Source organism: Anser brachyrhynchus (genome assembly GCF_964034855.1).
Source record: "Anser brachyrhynchus genome assembly, chromosome: 3".
Classification (NCBI taxonomy): Eukaryota; Metazoa; Chordata; class Aves; order Anseriformes; family Anatidae; genus Anser; species Anser brachyrhynchus.
Window position 1 is genome coordinate 60,344,471 of NC_137696.1, and position 15,004 is coordinate 60,359,474.

The 15,004-nt window shown below is 42.3% G+C and overlaps 1 protein-coding gene across 6 annotated transcripts in view; it reads left to right on the plus strand.

Moving 5' to 3' along the window:
* ARID1B (AT-rich interaction domain 1B) overlaps positions 1 to 15,004 on the plus strand; it is a 326,453-nt gene that overhangs the window by 222,075 nt on the left and 89,374 nt on the right. For all 6 annotated transcript variants that reach the window (XM_080585917.1, XM_080585915.1, XM_080585913.1 and 3 more), the window contains one exon: positions 4,042 to 4,285. In XM_080585917.1, the coding sequence (XP_080442043.1) occupies positions 4,042 to 4,285 (244 nt within the window). The remainder of the gene's footprint in view (positions 1 to 4,041; positions 4,286 to 15,004) is intronic.

Here is a 15,004-nt window from a genome sequence, read left to right on the forward strand (position 1 = left end):
TCACAGGGACAAGGATAAAGGTTGTGCATGGGTGGAAGGTGAGGCTAGAAGTGAAGATAGAGATAAAACACTTAACTAAAAGAGAGAACTCCTGCATAGGGACATTTCAGTTTATAATCAAGGTGTAATCTCGAAATGAACTTGGAAAGCTGTTTGGGGTGTCCTGAATAATACAGAATGTAAAGCTGACAGAGAATACAGAATTTTGATATGGATATGTGATGGAGAAAAAAAATGTCCTCTCTTTTTCCTTAGATTTGATATCACATTTGAAAATACAGCCATACCAATACCATAGGCAAGAGCAGTAAAATTATTCAAGAACCAGGTCTGTATAACAAGAGATTTCTGGTAATTCTAGACTTGCTACGTTTTACTCAAAGAAATGAGTGCTTTCCAGATAAAACCTCTGAAAAGAGGCAAAATTTAAGACATGCCTTAGGGTACGGGGACTTCAGCCCCTTAAAAAGAATCCCTGCAATTACCTAACCTGCCAACTTTCCAACAAGATAAATGGAAGCACTGTAGCTTGAAGGTGCCTTGGTTTGAATGAGATGCAGTAAGTAAGGTCTCTCTGTTCTTTACAGGCATCATAGATCTGATAGTACTTATAAAAGAAGAATAGAGTTGGTGCCCTGCTGACTAAATTGTCCTCTAGAGGAGTATTAGTTACAGAGCTTCTTTGTTAACTAGGCTGTATGCTTAAACCACTGTGAATTTCTCTTATTAGCAAGCTTTTTAATAGCTTTACATATGGATATGCTAAGTAAATGCAAGTAAATCCATATAATTTACATATATGATGTGTATGTGTACAATATCTTCTCTACAAATAAATGTTTGGGATGTGGAAGTGGCACGACTTCATTACTGTTCCGCTACGCTGAGGGAAAAGCGGGCATTAAGATACTGATAATAGGAGAACAGAAAGCCAACTTGTGCTCTTTCGGTCCAGGTGCTTCACATAAAGTCTTTCTTCTTCTGCTCTTTAATTTCCCAATTAGCTTTTGTGGATAACGGAGGTGTTTCTAAAGCCTTTGTATGCTGAAAGTTTCCCGGTTGCTCACCTACTCATGCTTTCTGCCTTAAAAGACTAGGTAAGGCCATGAAGCACAGGTTAGGAAAAAACACACAGTAATGGTTCACAAACTACCCTGAGCAGAGTGGCAGATGGTTCTCGTTTTAGCCCCCTGTAACACAACGTAGAGGTTGTGGAGCGCTGCGCAGGCATCCCTATAGACAAGAGCCCTTCGTGCCGGCCTAGGAGCAGCCTTATTATCAGCGTTCGCGATTGATCTGGTTCATCCCGTTGCCATGATAACACCCTCGGCAGATGAGTTCGATGAATTGGACGTGTCCCTGTGTGTTTCCTGGCCTCGAAAGGAAATCCTGCTGCTCGTGCTGCCGTGAGGCGCGCCGTGACTGGGGCCTGCCTGGCAGCTGCGCTCGCCATTTCTGGGGGCAGGGTGGCGTAGTGTGGCACTTTAAGTTGGCTGGCATCATGTAAGCTTTCCTCTTCCCTTCTTCTCTGCTTTTATGAATGAGTTGCATCAGGTTCGTGAGGAAATCCCTTGAAGGCATGCACTTGAGGAAATGCCTGGGACTTGTCAGTCACGCCACCCCCACGGGAGATTAGCGGAACGAGGAGCCATAATGCGGCCTGATGGAGAAATGAACCTCGCTCCTGGCCCCACGTTCTCCCACATCCACACTCGGCAAGCCAGGGAGATGCTGGGGTGAACGGGCAAGTTTTACCTCCAGTCTCTGAACAGATAATTTCCTCATGGACACTATTACTTCATGGGTTTCCCTTATTTTGGTTTGCTGGTTTTTCAAGTACTTTGTGGCTTACTGCAGCAAGTGAACGCTTTAATCCAAACACCATTTTAAAACTTTGTTATTCTAAACATAAATCCAAGTGTTTTCAGTATCTTTTATCAGTTGGGTGCCCATCTAGTTTTTTACGCAGAATTTGTGTTCGTTTTAAATAGGCTCTCTTCCGCGGCATTCGGCTTTCGGGGTTTTATTACATGCTTTTCAGCAGCATTTGTTTTATCAGCACTTCCTGCAGCGTTTGTTACACGTTACGACAGCAGCGATTTGATTCCATTTAAAGGAATGCCGTGTGATGTATGGGAAAGCAGTAATTGCTTACCTGTTTGTCAGGTACCTTCTACTGTGAAAATCTCTGGCGTTACTGTATGCAGCATCAAACGGTGGTGTTTACATTTCCTAAAGTTAATAGTTTCAGAAAAGAAACAATGAAAATAGTTTATTGCCAGCATCACAATTAAATTTCCGTTTGTAGGGACTTGGAACTCTATTCTCAAGTGAATGCAGAGTTCACACGTAAATTAAGTTTGAAAACTTCGATCTTTGTTTTTCATATGCCTAATGAAATATAAATACAGTTTTGTGCTTGTCGGAAAAAGCAAAATGAAGCTGTGGTGAGAGCTGTACCTGAAGTCTTGTGTCTAATTCACGTTTGGAAATACGGTCTGTGAGGTGTCCTGGAGAGAGCTAAGTTGGGTCAGTTGTATTTAAGTACGCCTTTACGCAAAGGAGGAGTAGCACATAGCATTCTAGGTGGGTTTTTATGAATGTTCCTGGTGTTTAAACTGCTAATCCTACTATGTCCATGCCTTGGAAGACTGAGTGTCTGTTAGGGGAGACTAACTGGGAGCCCCTTGTAATGGGGATCAGGCAGCACTCTTACTCTGAATACACCACTTTGAATTTTGTCCAGGTTGCATAACTTCTAAAAATAACTTTATTTTTGTTATAAAGATGAGGTAGCACTAAGTCCTTGCTTCTTGAGCTCCTTGCCCAAGCAAAGCCCAGCTGTCTTTGCACTCCTCAAGTCTCTGGTCCCGTTGTCTCCAGTGGAACAACTTGCATGAGTCAGACAAATGAAATAACTATCAACAAAAGCAACACGCTGTGTGTCATCCCAATTACTTGAAGCCCCAAAGGTCAGTTCATGATTTGTTTTACACATGAAATACCTGCCCTAATGCACTAATAGAAATAGCAGTGTGCTCCCTAACTTGTGTCTTACCAACAGTTGATGGAGGCACGGCTATCTTTACACTTTTCTGTTTGCTTGAGATCTTTTTGTCATGCTCAGGAGTTAACATTTTTCCTGAGAGTTAAGGTGCACATTCTTGCTTTGTCACAACATTCTTGTTTCCTCTTATCTGATTTTACAATGATTTAAAAGCAGATTACTCCCACAGATCCAAAGAACAGTGTTAACTATAGCTTTAGGGAATATGCCCAGCAAGTTGTAGTTAGAATTGAGATGTGCTTTGACCACTGGAGGAAATTTCTCATTGAAAACATTGAAAATGCAACAGTTATGAACTGAAATGAAGCAGCTGTTTCGCAGTGCACTCAAATGAAATTGTAGAGAAACTGTGAACTTGGATGCTAGTCAAACTGGTGTTTGCGGGAAGTCAAGAAGCAGCCTTCCTTACTTCTAGGTAGCCAGTGGGTCCTGTATTGCTGCACAGGGTTGGACCTTGTTTTTGTCTCTCTTCTGCAAGCTGAAGGAGCTGAACATGAGTATTATGAGGGCTGCACATTTTATACCTTTATTCTGTCGTTCGGGTGGTGGTTTGAAGAGTGAAGTGAATAAGCTGTGATTCTAACGGGAGCAAACCCCAAAATGAAATACTGTGTGAGAGTGAAACTGATGTATCGTTTTCATTAGCTTTAGTATGCTCAGGCAGAATTTGTGGGATTAATTTTGAAAGCTTAATCCAGATGGAAAAGGTTAAATTCAATGTTGAGTGAATTTGGTTCCAATTCATTTGTTACCCTTGCTTGTTCTTTTTCTCAAAAGAATTAGCGATTAAGCCAAGAATCGTACATACTATCCTCATTTTCTGCCATCATTTAACTACATGAACCAGCATTAAAGAAAACCTCTTAGTTATCTGCTGTAATAAGTAAACAAATGGACCTCATCTCCGTGCCAGTTCTCATGTCCTGTGGCTCGTGTATTAGTTCTTACTTAGGTTCTTTCTCCTTTTTCCTCAGGATTTGTCTGGATCCATTGATGACTTGCCGACTGGAACTGAAGCAACGCTGAGCTCAGCTGTTAGCGCATCAGGCTCTACAAGCAGCCAAGGGGAGCAGAGCAACCCTGCACAGTCTCCATTCTCCCCTCATGCTTCTCCACATCTCTCTGGCATCCCCGGGGGCCCATCGCCTTCCCCTGTAGGCTCTCCTGTTGGAAGCAACCAGTCGAGGTCTGGTCCCATTTCTCCAGCAAGTATTCCAGGTAAGCTTGTTCCAACAAATAAAATCAATACAAAGGTTTATAGTTATATACATATGTTTTTAAAAATACTTTTAGATTGATAATTCATTAGTTTAGGAAAATCCTGCATTTTCAAGGTCTTTTTCTGAAAAAAAAAAGCATATATAAAGCAGGGATAATTTCCACTACCAAGCCCTCAGAGCTCTCAAAATTCAGAACGTGACTCCACATCTGTATTTGTTAAATGTCTTATTCATGGGCCAGTCCAAATAATTGATCCTAATTTTTGTGTTTGGTTCATTTGTCATCCGTCACATTCCTCTGTTACTTGCAGGGTCCCATTTTTATTTTTACTGTGTATTTTTATTGTCTTCGGCTCTTGGAATTGTATGGTGGTTTCAGACCCCTTAGTACGAGGCAGAGGTTTTCCAACCCTGTGTTGAGAAAATGTTATTTGGGGTAAAATTTGAGTGTAATATTTCTTGAGATATTAAGTTATATTTGCAAAGGTCAACATGTTACTAGGAATTCAGCTCCACTCAAAGTAATGTAAACGATGGTGGCATGTTTGCCACTTGCTCGCTTTTGCCACATAGGGTTGACACAAGATCATTAATGTACATTCAGAAATTTGTGAGAATGTTTTAAGGTACCCAGAAGAAAAAAATGGCATGTTTGGTATTTCAGATGAGTTTGTTCCCTTTCTGATGCTCAATTTTTAATTGTTTTCTGACATTTTGAATGCTAAGAATAGAACAGTGCTAGCATTACCCTGGGGTGGTATCAGTAGCTGACAAAAAAAAAAAATCAGCATCGAAGCTCAGTTAAAAACAAAATAGTAATGTCTTTTCATTAGATGTGCTGTAAACCAGATGCAGGTTAAGATGTAGTGAGCAGTGTGTGTTTTGGTATCCAATACGAAGGTAAGCGAGTGAAATGTACGTGCCTAACTATAAACAGAGGTCAAACTAGATAAGCAAAGGGGAGTAAGCTCAGCGCACACATGAAGGTTGCATATTAAATGCGTGTGTCAAGCCCTGGTGCTGCACACATGCCCTGCAGTCATTTCTTTCCCCTCCAGCCCCTCGGGCTGTCAGGATGTGCTCAGGTGGGGCAGGAAGAGCGATGGGACAGGAGCCCTGTGCATTACAGGAAGGGTGGTTACCCTGTATTCGCGGCGCATCTCCCACTGTGCGGCATCAAAGCCCGTCCCTGTTGTTGAGTGAAGTCAAATAGTCCACCTAGGAGGAAAGGTAACAGTTCCCACAGCCTGAGCTAATCCTTGCACTTTACAGTCAGGACCCAGATTTGCTGGCTTTACAGGAAGTCTTGACTTCTGTTTGCGGACTGATGTTCTGATTTCTTGGAAAATTCTCAGCTTGATTAAATTTTGAATATCTTTGGTCAGATTCAGGCAAATAAATTGATTGATATTTTAGCAGCCTGGCTGCTGAATACAGGAAGAGTGTTGTGAAGTTGAAAATAGCTTTATTGTAACCATGACAGATAAGGATGTGAGCAGGACAGTTTGCAGGGAAAAGTAATAACTTTTATCAAACCAGTTAATTCCTTTGGGGTAAAAATAGAAGGGCTTTGGGCTGAAAGGTCAGGGTTAGAGTCACTTCGCTTCAGCTGAGCCCAAAAGCTTGTTTTTGTGACTGGCCTAATGAAAAGTATTAGCTCTTCATACAAACCGTGTCACCATTTTGAATGCCAATTTTCTAGTCTGTTACGGTAACACAAAGCACCTCTTACTCAGGAAGCATTTTTATGAATGGCACTAAATCAAAATCGCCTGCCACTGGTTCCCCGGCTTGGGCGAATTCCCGCTCTCTATAGCTGTTTTGATAAAGGTGAGCTCTCAGGTGAGGGCTAATGCATCGCTGTCTTCTGAAGAAAACCAGCTCTGCTGCTGCTGTTGCTTCTCTCGAGCTACAAAATGAAATGAGTAAAACTGCTATTTAAAACCCTGTGACTAGTGGGACGCTGCTGGGTGCTCAGGTTTCCAAGCCATGTGAACGACGCCGTGCTCATCGTTCTCCCCATTCACCTGACTGCATTCCCACCATTGTGCTTCGTTACTAGGGTTTTGTGGCTTTTCTCCTCTGCCGTATTCACGAAACACTGAAAAGAAAGTAATACAGAGCTTGTTTGCATTTCTGGGGCTGTTCGCAGTGCTCAGGTTGTAGCTGTTTTTAAACATACATTGTGTGTAGTCTAGCATCTCTCCTTTAATAATTTTGTTCGCTGCTATTTTCCTCTCCCTTCTCACCCTACCCTTGTTTGTTCTGACCTCATTCCTCTCCTATTACCTCCTGCGATGTTGTGCCACAGCTTCTCCATGTGACATAGATTGGCTCTTTCAATCATTCTCTCTCCAGCAAGTCATTGTAAAATGAGCAGCTGTTGTGTTGCTGATAGCTATGGCTGGGGAAAGCCAAAATGTTGCAGGGGGTTCTTGGTGGGAAGGCCGTTAAAATAAAGGTGTTGCTTTCCCAGGGTTTGCTGGAAGAGAAGCATCCTTTTCCCGATGCCTCCTTCACTGCAACAAAATTGACGACTAATTTAACATCAAAAGGGCAGACAAACAGGCAGCCCCTTAATAAACCTCCCAAATGGCTGATTCGGTTCCACTGCCTGTTTAAGCCGCTTCCCCACCCCACTGCAAATCTGCCTTCCCGTATTGCTTTCTATCACACATTGTGAATTTCATGGGAATGGACTGGCACAGGCAACACCGGCTTTGGCACATCCCTAGCTCAGTGGGCATTTCCTTCCTGTACTCTTTGAAATACTGGACAGATATTTCGTGTGGTAAGTGGCACACATATACAGCCTTTGTTTCCATGCACGTTACTGGAATAGATCGGGGAGATTAACCCCTAAGAGCAGAAAAAGCAACTTTGCCGTGTTTAATTTTGAAAGAGGATTGTTAACCATTTTCTCTCAAAATTCTCTTTCAGACACATTTTTGTTACAGAACTGAAATCTTACTCTTTTATGATTTTTAAAGATGTAAAATGGCCTTCTGATTTCCTATTAAGTGGATCATTATTCTGCTTTGCCAGGATTCCCGGTCTCTTTATTTTGTAGCCATCTTTGTAATTAGGGTACATGTTCTTCCAAAAAATGAGATGCGATGCCCTGCACTGCTTTAGGTCTTGAACTGTGCCTGATTCAACCCTAAACCATTAGTGGAAGCTGACACAGCACATCATCAAAATGCACTGCTGTTGCCAGAAGATTTAGTAGATGTTAATTTCACTTTTTATTTTTTTTTATTTTTTTTTATGCCTCCTGCTCCAACCATTCCGGTTTACTAACAAAGCAAAAATGTAAATAAGCTAAACTACACTTTCTCCCCCTCAAGCATCCCCAGTTTTGATCTCACCGGCCAAAGGCTTTTGTCAGCTCTTTCTCCCTTGTGGTGCAAGCAGCAAAAATTTTTAATATTGAGAGTTGTGTGGAAGATTGCTGATAGGCCAGGGATCCCTTAACCCATGATGGATGAGCAGATCTTGTATGAGTTAAGAGATTATATTATTTTTAAACCTCTGCAGCAGTTTTTATTTGTACAGAAAATAAGAATATGCTATACTAATAATAAATAACAAATGCTGTCTTTAGAAATATATAAAAGTATTTTCACATAGATCCGTATTTTGACTTTCGCTTTTATTACATTTACTTTCTGAACAAACAAGGTTGTTTTCACTCTGTTAAGAGTCAACTGCACTGTAGTTCTTACTATTACAATTATATCGATGTCTCCTTACACAAAGGAGCCTGAATACAGCTGGAGTTACAGTTTTCGGGAAGAAATCCACGTGTGGATTCTCTCACTTAGGAATGGTACTGTCAGTCACCTTGATTTATGCTGACCAGTGGTGAGCACCCTCCTCTGATTAACAGTCCCGCAGGTTCTTACATGAGGCAGTGGATGTGTGCCGTTCAGCGACCAGCTCCGCTCTCTTCAGACCAGGGGGTCTTCCCTTCCTATCGTGGACAGAATTACGATAGCACTCCAGGCAAAAAAAAAAGGAGCAAAAGGGGAATGGGGTGCCCTGAGAGGGCTGTACCAGGACTTCTTGCCTCAGTGTGCATGTTAATCAATGTGTGCTGGATAGGCTAATGAAGTAAGTAGTGAGAGAGAGAATAAAAAATGAGTAATGGTTCATCTGTCTTAAAGTCTTAAAGGACATTTTAAAGCAAAAATCGGAATAGGAACAATGCTTTATTTCATGCTGTATCAAAGGAGAAGCCTTATAATGGTCGTGTTTCCAGAAATGGCTGCAGCAAGACAAGCTGATTAGACTGATCTTGCTTTAAACAAGAATTTGGAAAAATCTTTTGCTTGGCATGGAGCTGTTCCACATGCTTGCTTCATTGACCACAGCTACGGGTACATTATACAGCATGGACCCTTCTCAAACATTGAGGGAGAGAAGACTACCATATGAAAGTGAATTTGCAATGCTGTATTGTTTGTTGAAGCATTACAGATACCTTAACAGAGTTACAAAACAAGAATGAGGGTTATATCCTTTTAAAATGGCCGTGGTCCCCCTGTCTAGAAAGATTATTTTAATACATCTATCAATATTTCCCCCTTGGCTTCTCCGGAGGCAAAAACCTTGCAACAGCTTGTTGCAAGGAGGATGCATGCTGTTCATTGGCATCGAGACCAGAAAAAAACACAAGACACAAAATGCCATTGACGTAGCTATGTTCTTAATCACTACTAGTGCACAAAACATCTATTCAGCAGTTTTGCAAATCTAGAATGCTTACGAATGAAATACATGAATGTTTCACATAACAATCATTTAAAACCCTTTCTTTTGAAGGGTTTGAACAATACATAGAGTTTTTCTTTATTTTAAGAGGAAAAACAGGTAAGCTTTAAGCACTCTGTCTGGAGGCATTGATTCTAGGATACGGAGCATCTAACCTGTGTTACCTATTAGAATTCAGCCTGGGTCACGACTGATTAACAACCTGTTGGCTCAGGGCATCATGAAATAAGCAAATAGTCTCAGTCTGTTTTCCTGAGGAGAGCCCATGCTACAGAAGGCACTGGCAAAGCTGCTCTCTTCCTTGCAAGCTGGTCGGAGAGATCAGGGAGGTGTCCTTCTCTGCAGAGGTGGTCTTCCCAGAACAGGTGCAGGAAATGAAATGAGACAGAGACACGCTGTTCAAGTTCCTCCTGTTGTATTTTCCTTACAATAGAGGGTTTCATATTCCAGAGCCATCAACCTGCTGTTTTTCATCATCACTGAGTTAAGCTTCGGATAGAAAAAAACAAGAAACAAACCAAAAATATCACCAAACCCAGCATGCCCTGGGTGGTGGTTTTCAGTGGCAGTTTTTATTTTTCGGCTTGTAGTGTTTTCACTTGCTTAATATCTGGTTTGTCACCATTTATATTTCACAGCCAGGCAGTGCAGTTTTGGCTTTTTAATTGCAGTGTGAGATGAGACAGTGGTGATGACTGCTTCTGCCCCATCAGCTGGCCATCCTGCAGGGGCCACCGAGCACAGCACAGAGGCTCATCCAGCACCCTACAAGCCCTTCACGTAAACCAGCACCCTACAAACCCTTCATGTCAACCTGCCCCAGACAGACAAATCCACACACCTCCCCCTGGCCGTGCTTTGTCCCGTTCATTATTTGTCTCCCCGGACTCCTGCCAGGCCTGTTTTCGCCATCCTGGCCATTGCAAAACGTCTGGGGCAGCAGCTGATGAGCGTGCCCTGGCAGCGTGCGTGCAGCAGGCCGCTTCTTGAAGCTCCGTGACTCACCGCTAGCCCTGCGCTGGTACAAATCCACCTGGAGTAAGGCGACTGTCGAAATCCAATTAAAATCTTTGCATAATTATGCATGTGCTCTGGTTCACATGGCAAAATTCAAATAGACTTACCAGAGCCGCCAAGATTTGACAGATATGTTTATATACTCTAAGGCTGTCATTGAACTATTACTGTTTACATTTAATCATTGACCCGTTCATTTATTTCTTTTTTTGTGAAGCCCACTTGTGGTTTTTTTCCAGAAATTTAAGATAGAGTATATTTGTTTTTGAAAGTTTGATTTTTTTTCCTGTCATTCTTATTTGCCTACACAAACACAGATCCTCTTTGCTTCTTTTTCTGTGTTGCAAATAGAGCATTAATTTGTGTATTATCATTAATTAAAAGGTTGTCTTTCACTCCCTCCTCCTTTGCAATATTAAGCAGTGATTGATCGGTGAATGGGAAGTCTCTCATGTTCCCGCTGGAAGTTTTTCGTTGATGTTGAAAGATGGCTGTTATACCCAGATAAAATGCAGCATGAAAGTAGTAAGTGGCTTGTTTCTGTGATGGGGTGGGCTGTTAGTTTTTCAGGGTTAATGTGGACTGTGTATCACTGCCATTAGAGATATTCAAAGCGTCCTTCGTACTTCATGGTTAGTGTCAGAACTGACTAGACAGGTACGTGTTACATCCCTCCTTGGAAGAAGGAACCTGAATAATTGCAAAGGTGGCTCGAATTAATTCTAGCTCAGCTAGAAAACAGGCATTTAGCCTCAAACAGAGAACATTTCTACTACCTCCAGATAACATTTTTAAAACAAAATAATGAAAAGCAAGGTATTCTCTCTCCTCCTGAGGGACCGAGCTTATGCAGGTTGAACTGTTGAAGGCTTCGGACGGCTCTTCGGCAGGTTTGCTCCGTAGGTAGGTACGGAGTTGGAATTGCCAAGTGGGTTTTCAGAAAGTAAACAGGAGAGAGCAACTGGCTCTGACAGCGAGCTTTGCTGTTTGCTCCCCATCCCCAGATAACAGTGGACTCAAATTATTGTGATGTGTTGATTGATTACAGCCGTTAAGTTTCTTAGTAATCAGTTTCATCACTTATTCTCAATTCACGCTTGCACCTTTGATTTTTCTTCCACAACAGGGTGATGCGGGTTGTCGTTGACTAATGAAGAACAGAATTGGTTTCGGCATGAGACAAACGGAATGCCGACACCAATCCCAAAATGCATTAATCTTTAATAATCCACATCTGCATGTTTATAAATGATATAACCAGGGGTTGCTAATGTTGATCCTCCCCCTTCCAAACAGCAAGTGACACGGGAGCGGTGTCGGCGGGCGGCAGGCGGGGCGAGCGGCTGCGTGCCGCCCGCGCGACCTTGCGGAGGGAGCGACCCGGAGGAAAGTTCCCAGCTGATGAAAAACGCGTGGGGAACCGCTCTGCTTCTGCACCAGGCTGAGGAGCTTATCACTGTTGGGCAAGATGAAATATGGCATGATAGATCTTGTCTTCAGGAAGATCAGACCCACCAAGTGTTTGTTGGAGGCTGGGTTGCCTCCAGGTGCTTTCAGCCTTTTTGCATGCAACTCGCCATTTCCCCCTCTTCCCTGAGAACTGCGCCGGCTGTGCAATGTGCATTTTAATGCAATAAGAGAAACTACAGATCGTCTAAGAAGGGTTTGTTCCTTTTGAGGATAGGATTAATGAGAGCGCATGCATTTTACTACTTAAATGCCTATTAATCACAGGCGATGGAGTAGTGCAAGAAGTAGCAGGCAGGACAGGCAAAATAGTTCGTTGCCACATATCAGCTCTGCTCCACTTTCCACCTACCTGCCCAAACTTGAGAGGCTCAGAAGCAGGGAGGAGTGAAACTCCACCAGAGCTAACGCCACCTGATGATTAATATTGATTCGGAACAATTCCTGCATGGAGACGGATCAAAGAAAAAAGAAATACGGATTAAAAAATGCGATTTTATTTCATGTTTACCATTTCTTTGGCATCTTGGATGATTTTACACCGGAAATATTATAAATGAAAGCTGATACATGGTTTTGTTAAAATTTGGCAATAATAAAATCAGGGCTGAAGGTTTCTGTTAGGTGGCAGATACTGGAAGTTTCTTGTGCTTCTCAGGCTCTTAAAACTGGTAGACACAACGAGGAACAGTTTAGAGAAAAACTTTCCTTGTAGTAATAAATGAAGCCTAGAGAATGGGCATGGATAATGAAAAATTCTTTCTTTTGGAACTTGGATTTACTTCCTAAATGGAATTCTTGTGCTTTAAGTTTCAGGTGTGCGACAGGGTAGGTTTCGATTCTGGGAGGAAGAAATGAGCAAAATATAATGAGGAAATACTGCCCTCTCCTTTGTTAAGAGCTTTTAGTTATTTAGCACTTGCATCAATAGCAGTTTTATATTCTGGTTAACTGACATTTTATAAAGAAGTTGAGAATGTTTTTCCTCTAGCTGAAGCATATGCTTTCTGCATTAACAAACATGTAATGTCACGTCCCAAGTAATTACGAATGACTAAATCCATGCAGCCTTTCAGTCTAAACGCGAGCAAAGCTATCATTTTTATGAAAGGCTTAAAGGGACAGCGTAAGAAATACGGTGCGGTTCCAGGGCTTGGATCAGTCACTAAAGAACACAGACGCTTCTCTCGCTGTTTTACACCGATTTCAGAAAATACAGCTTAGAAAATCTAAAGGCAATTCAAAGGCAATGTGGAGGTGTGAGAGAATGCGCTGGCTGGGCGAGCTGCTGCCGCAGCCTCTCCAGCCCCCTCTCATCCCAATTTGCACCGTTGCTTTGGAGGGACGCGGTGGCACAGAGTGCAAAACATGTGGCGGGGCGGTTAAATGAGACTTTAGAAAAGAAAAAAAAAAATGAAGTCAGTGGCTGAGCTTTGAAGAGGTCTGTCTAGTGCGGAGCAGTGAGCGAGTGGGGAAAAAAGGAGCAAGCGCCTCATCTAATCTTTCTCCTGGGGACCCAGGTGGACAAATTGGCAACCCTGTTCACAGCCCTCCCCCCCTTCTCCTTTGTACCGTAAGAACCGCTAATCGGATCCATGCTGCTGCAACTGTGGTTAGTTATTAACAGAATAAAAGCAGATTTCTTCAAAAGAACGGGTTGGGGAAAACGGCTATACAAAATTGCAAGGTTGTTAGAATCTTAAATGCACAGCGGTCGATTTTTTCCTATTCTGAATTATACGCTGAATACAGTCTTTCATCTGTCACTGTGCCCGTTTCTTCAGAAGGCAGCCAAACATTAAGCTTCTCAAACAAAAAAAAAAGCGTTTGAAAGAGGAAAAATATTGGGGAGGAGGAAGAATAGGAAAATGAGGAGGAGAAATCAGGTTTTGTTTTTATTAATTTGGCCTGGTGAGAGAAATACGAGCTTGCCGCTTCTATTCAGCTCCTGCGTGCCAGCCTCCGTGAGCCACCATTTCTGAATGCAGGGATTAGAGAAGATTTAACTGGTTGCTATCCTGGGCTGCGCGAGTCTGGATTGGCCTCCAGCAGAAATAGCGTGTGCTGTGAACTCTCCCGAGCTTCATGGAAATAATGCATTAAATGAGCGCGGAGTTAGGCAGAGGTGGGAGTCGAAAGAATTTGATCCCCCGAAATGAAACTTCTCATAACTGTAAAGCGAAATTACAGGGCTAGAAGGGGTGTTATTGAGGATAGGGAAGCAGTGATCCCTAGGTTTAGGCTGACTTACGCCTTCGCTTATATAAATAAATAAATGACGTGCCCTTAATTTTGAGGGGCTCTAGTGCCTTCCTGGTTTGCAGCAGGATTTCGAAATTTGCTGGAGAGGAATAATAGTTGTCAAGCAGACAGGTGCTCTCTGTGGCCTGCTGAAAATCCATTCGTATTTGGATGAGTCGCAGCCTTTCGAAAATTTCTATTGACAGCTGACTTCGGGCTTCTTGCCAAAATCTCAGGAAAAAAATAAATAAAAAAATCGGTGATGCTGCTGCGGTGCTTCACTTCAGTCCAAACGCCGAGGTGGCTGCTGGATGGGGTGTAGATGAAACAGGGCCTCCTGCCGCGGCTGTGCTGCTCCCTTTCCTTCCCAAGCAAAGAAAGCTTTTGCCTGCGGGGCAATATTTGCTTTCCTGCAACTTGACACTCAGCCCATTGTCAGTTTAGGTGGTGCTAGCAATTATTTCACTTTATACTCCTGAGTATTTCTTAATAGTCTTCATACCTTACTCAGGGGTTATACAACCTGGGAATAAAACATGGACGGCCAATTTGGCAGATACCAGCTTCAGCCACATAATTCTCTCCCCTCCCCCCTTTTTTTTTTTTAACAAGAAAATGGCCTATAATACAATGAATTATTCTGTAGCGAGGGTGACATTTGGATGGTGTTCCATAAGTAATACCTTGGGACCACACGCTGAATAATGAGGATGAAACAAGATACTGAATAGCTACCTCGTCCTGTCAGTGTCATCTTTGTTTTAGAATTGAATGTTATATCATGTCAAACAAGTAGCTCCTGGTCATGAAATAAAGATGTTTATGCTGTTGCATGTGTGTGAAGAAAAGTCAGAGTTAAGGTTCTGTGCGACACCGTAACTCAGTGTTGCATATTTTTTAATGCAGATTTTAGAGTAATTTAGCCCTTGAGTTATGGTTACCTGTATGGAACTTGATCAGATCCCAGTCCTTGATACGTTGAATATAATACAAACACAAAGAACATGTAGTGTAACCTTTAAGGATTAGCAGTCAGAATTACGTACTTTGAGAATATTTTTACCTTTTGATGATTTTAAATGTCTTGTGAGCGATACTCATGTATGTTGGTGAATCTGGTGTCTTTGGAGAATGATGCGTTTGTTTTAAGAGGCGATATGGAAAATCGGGGCCAGGCCCAACAGTATTTTCGATAACTTTGCAATGTGGAACATCCCTA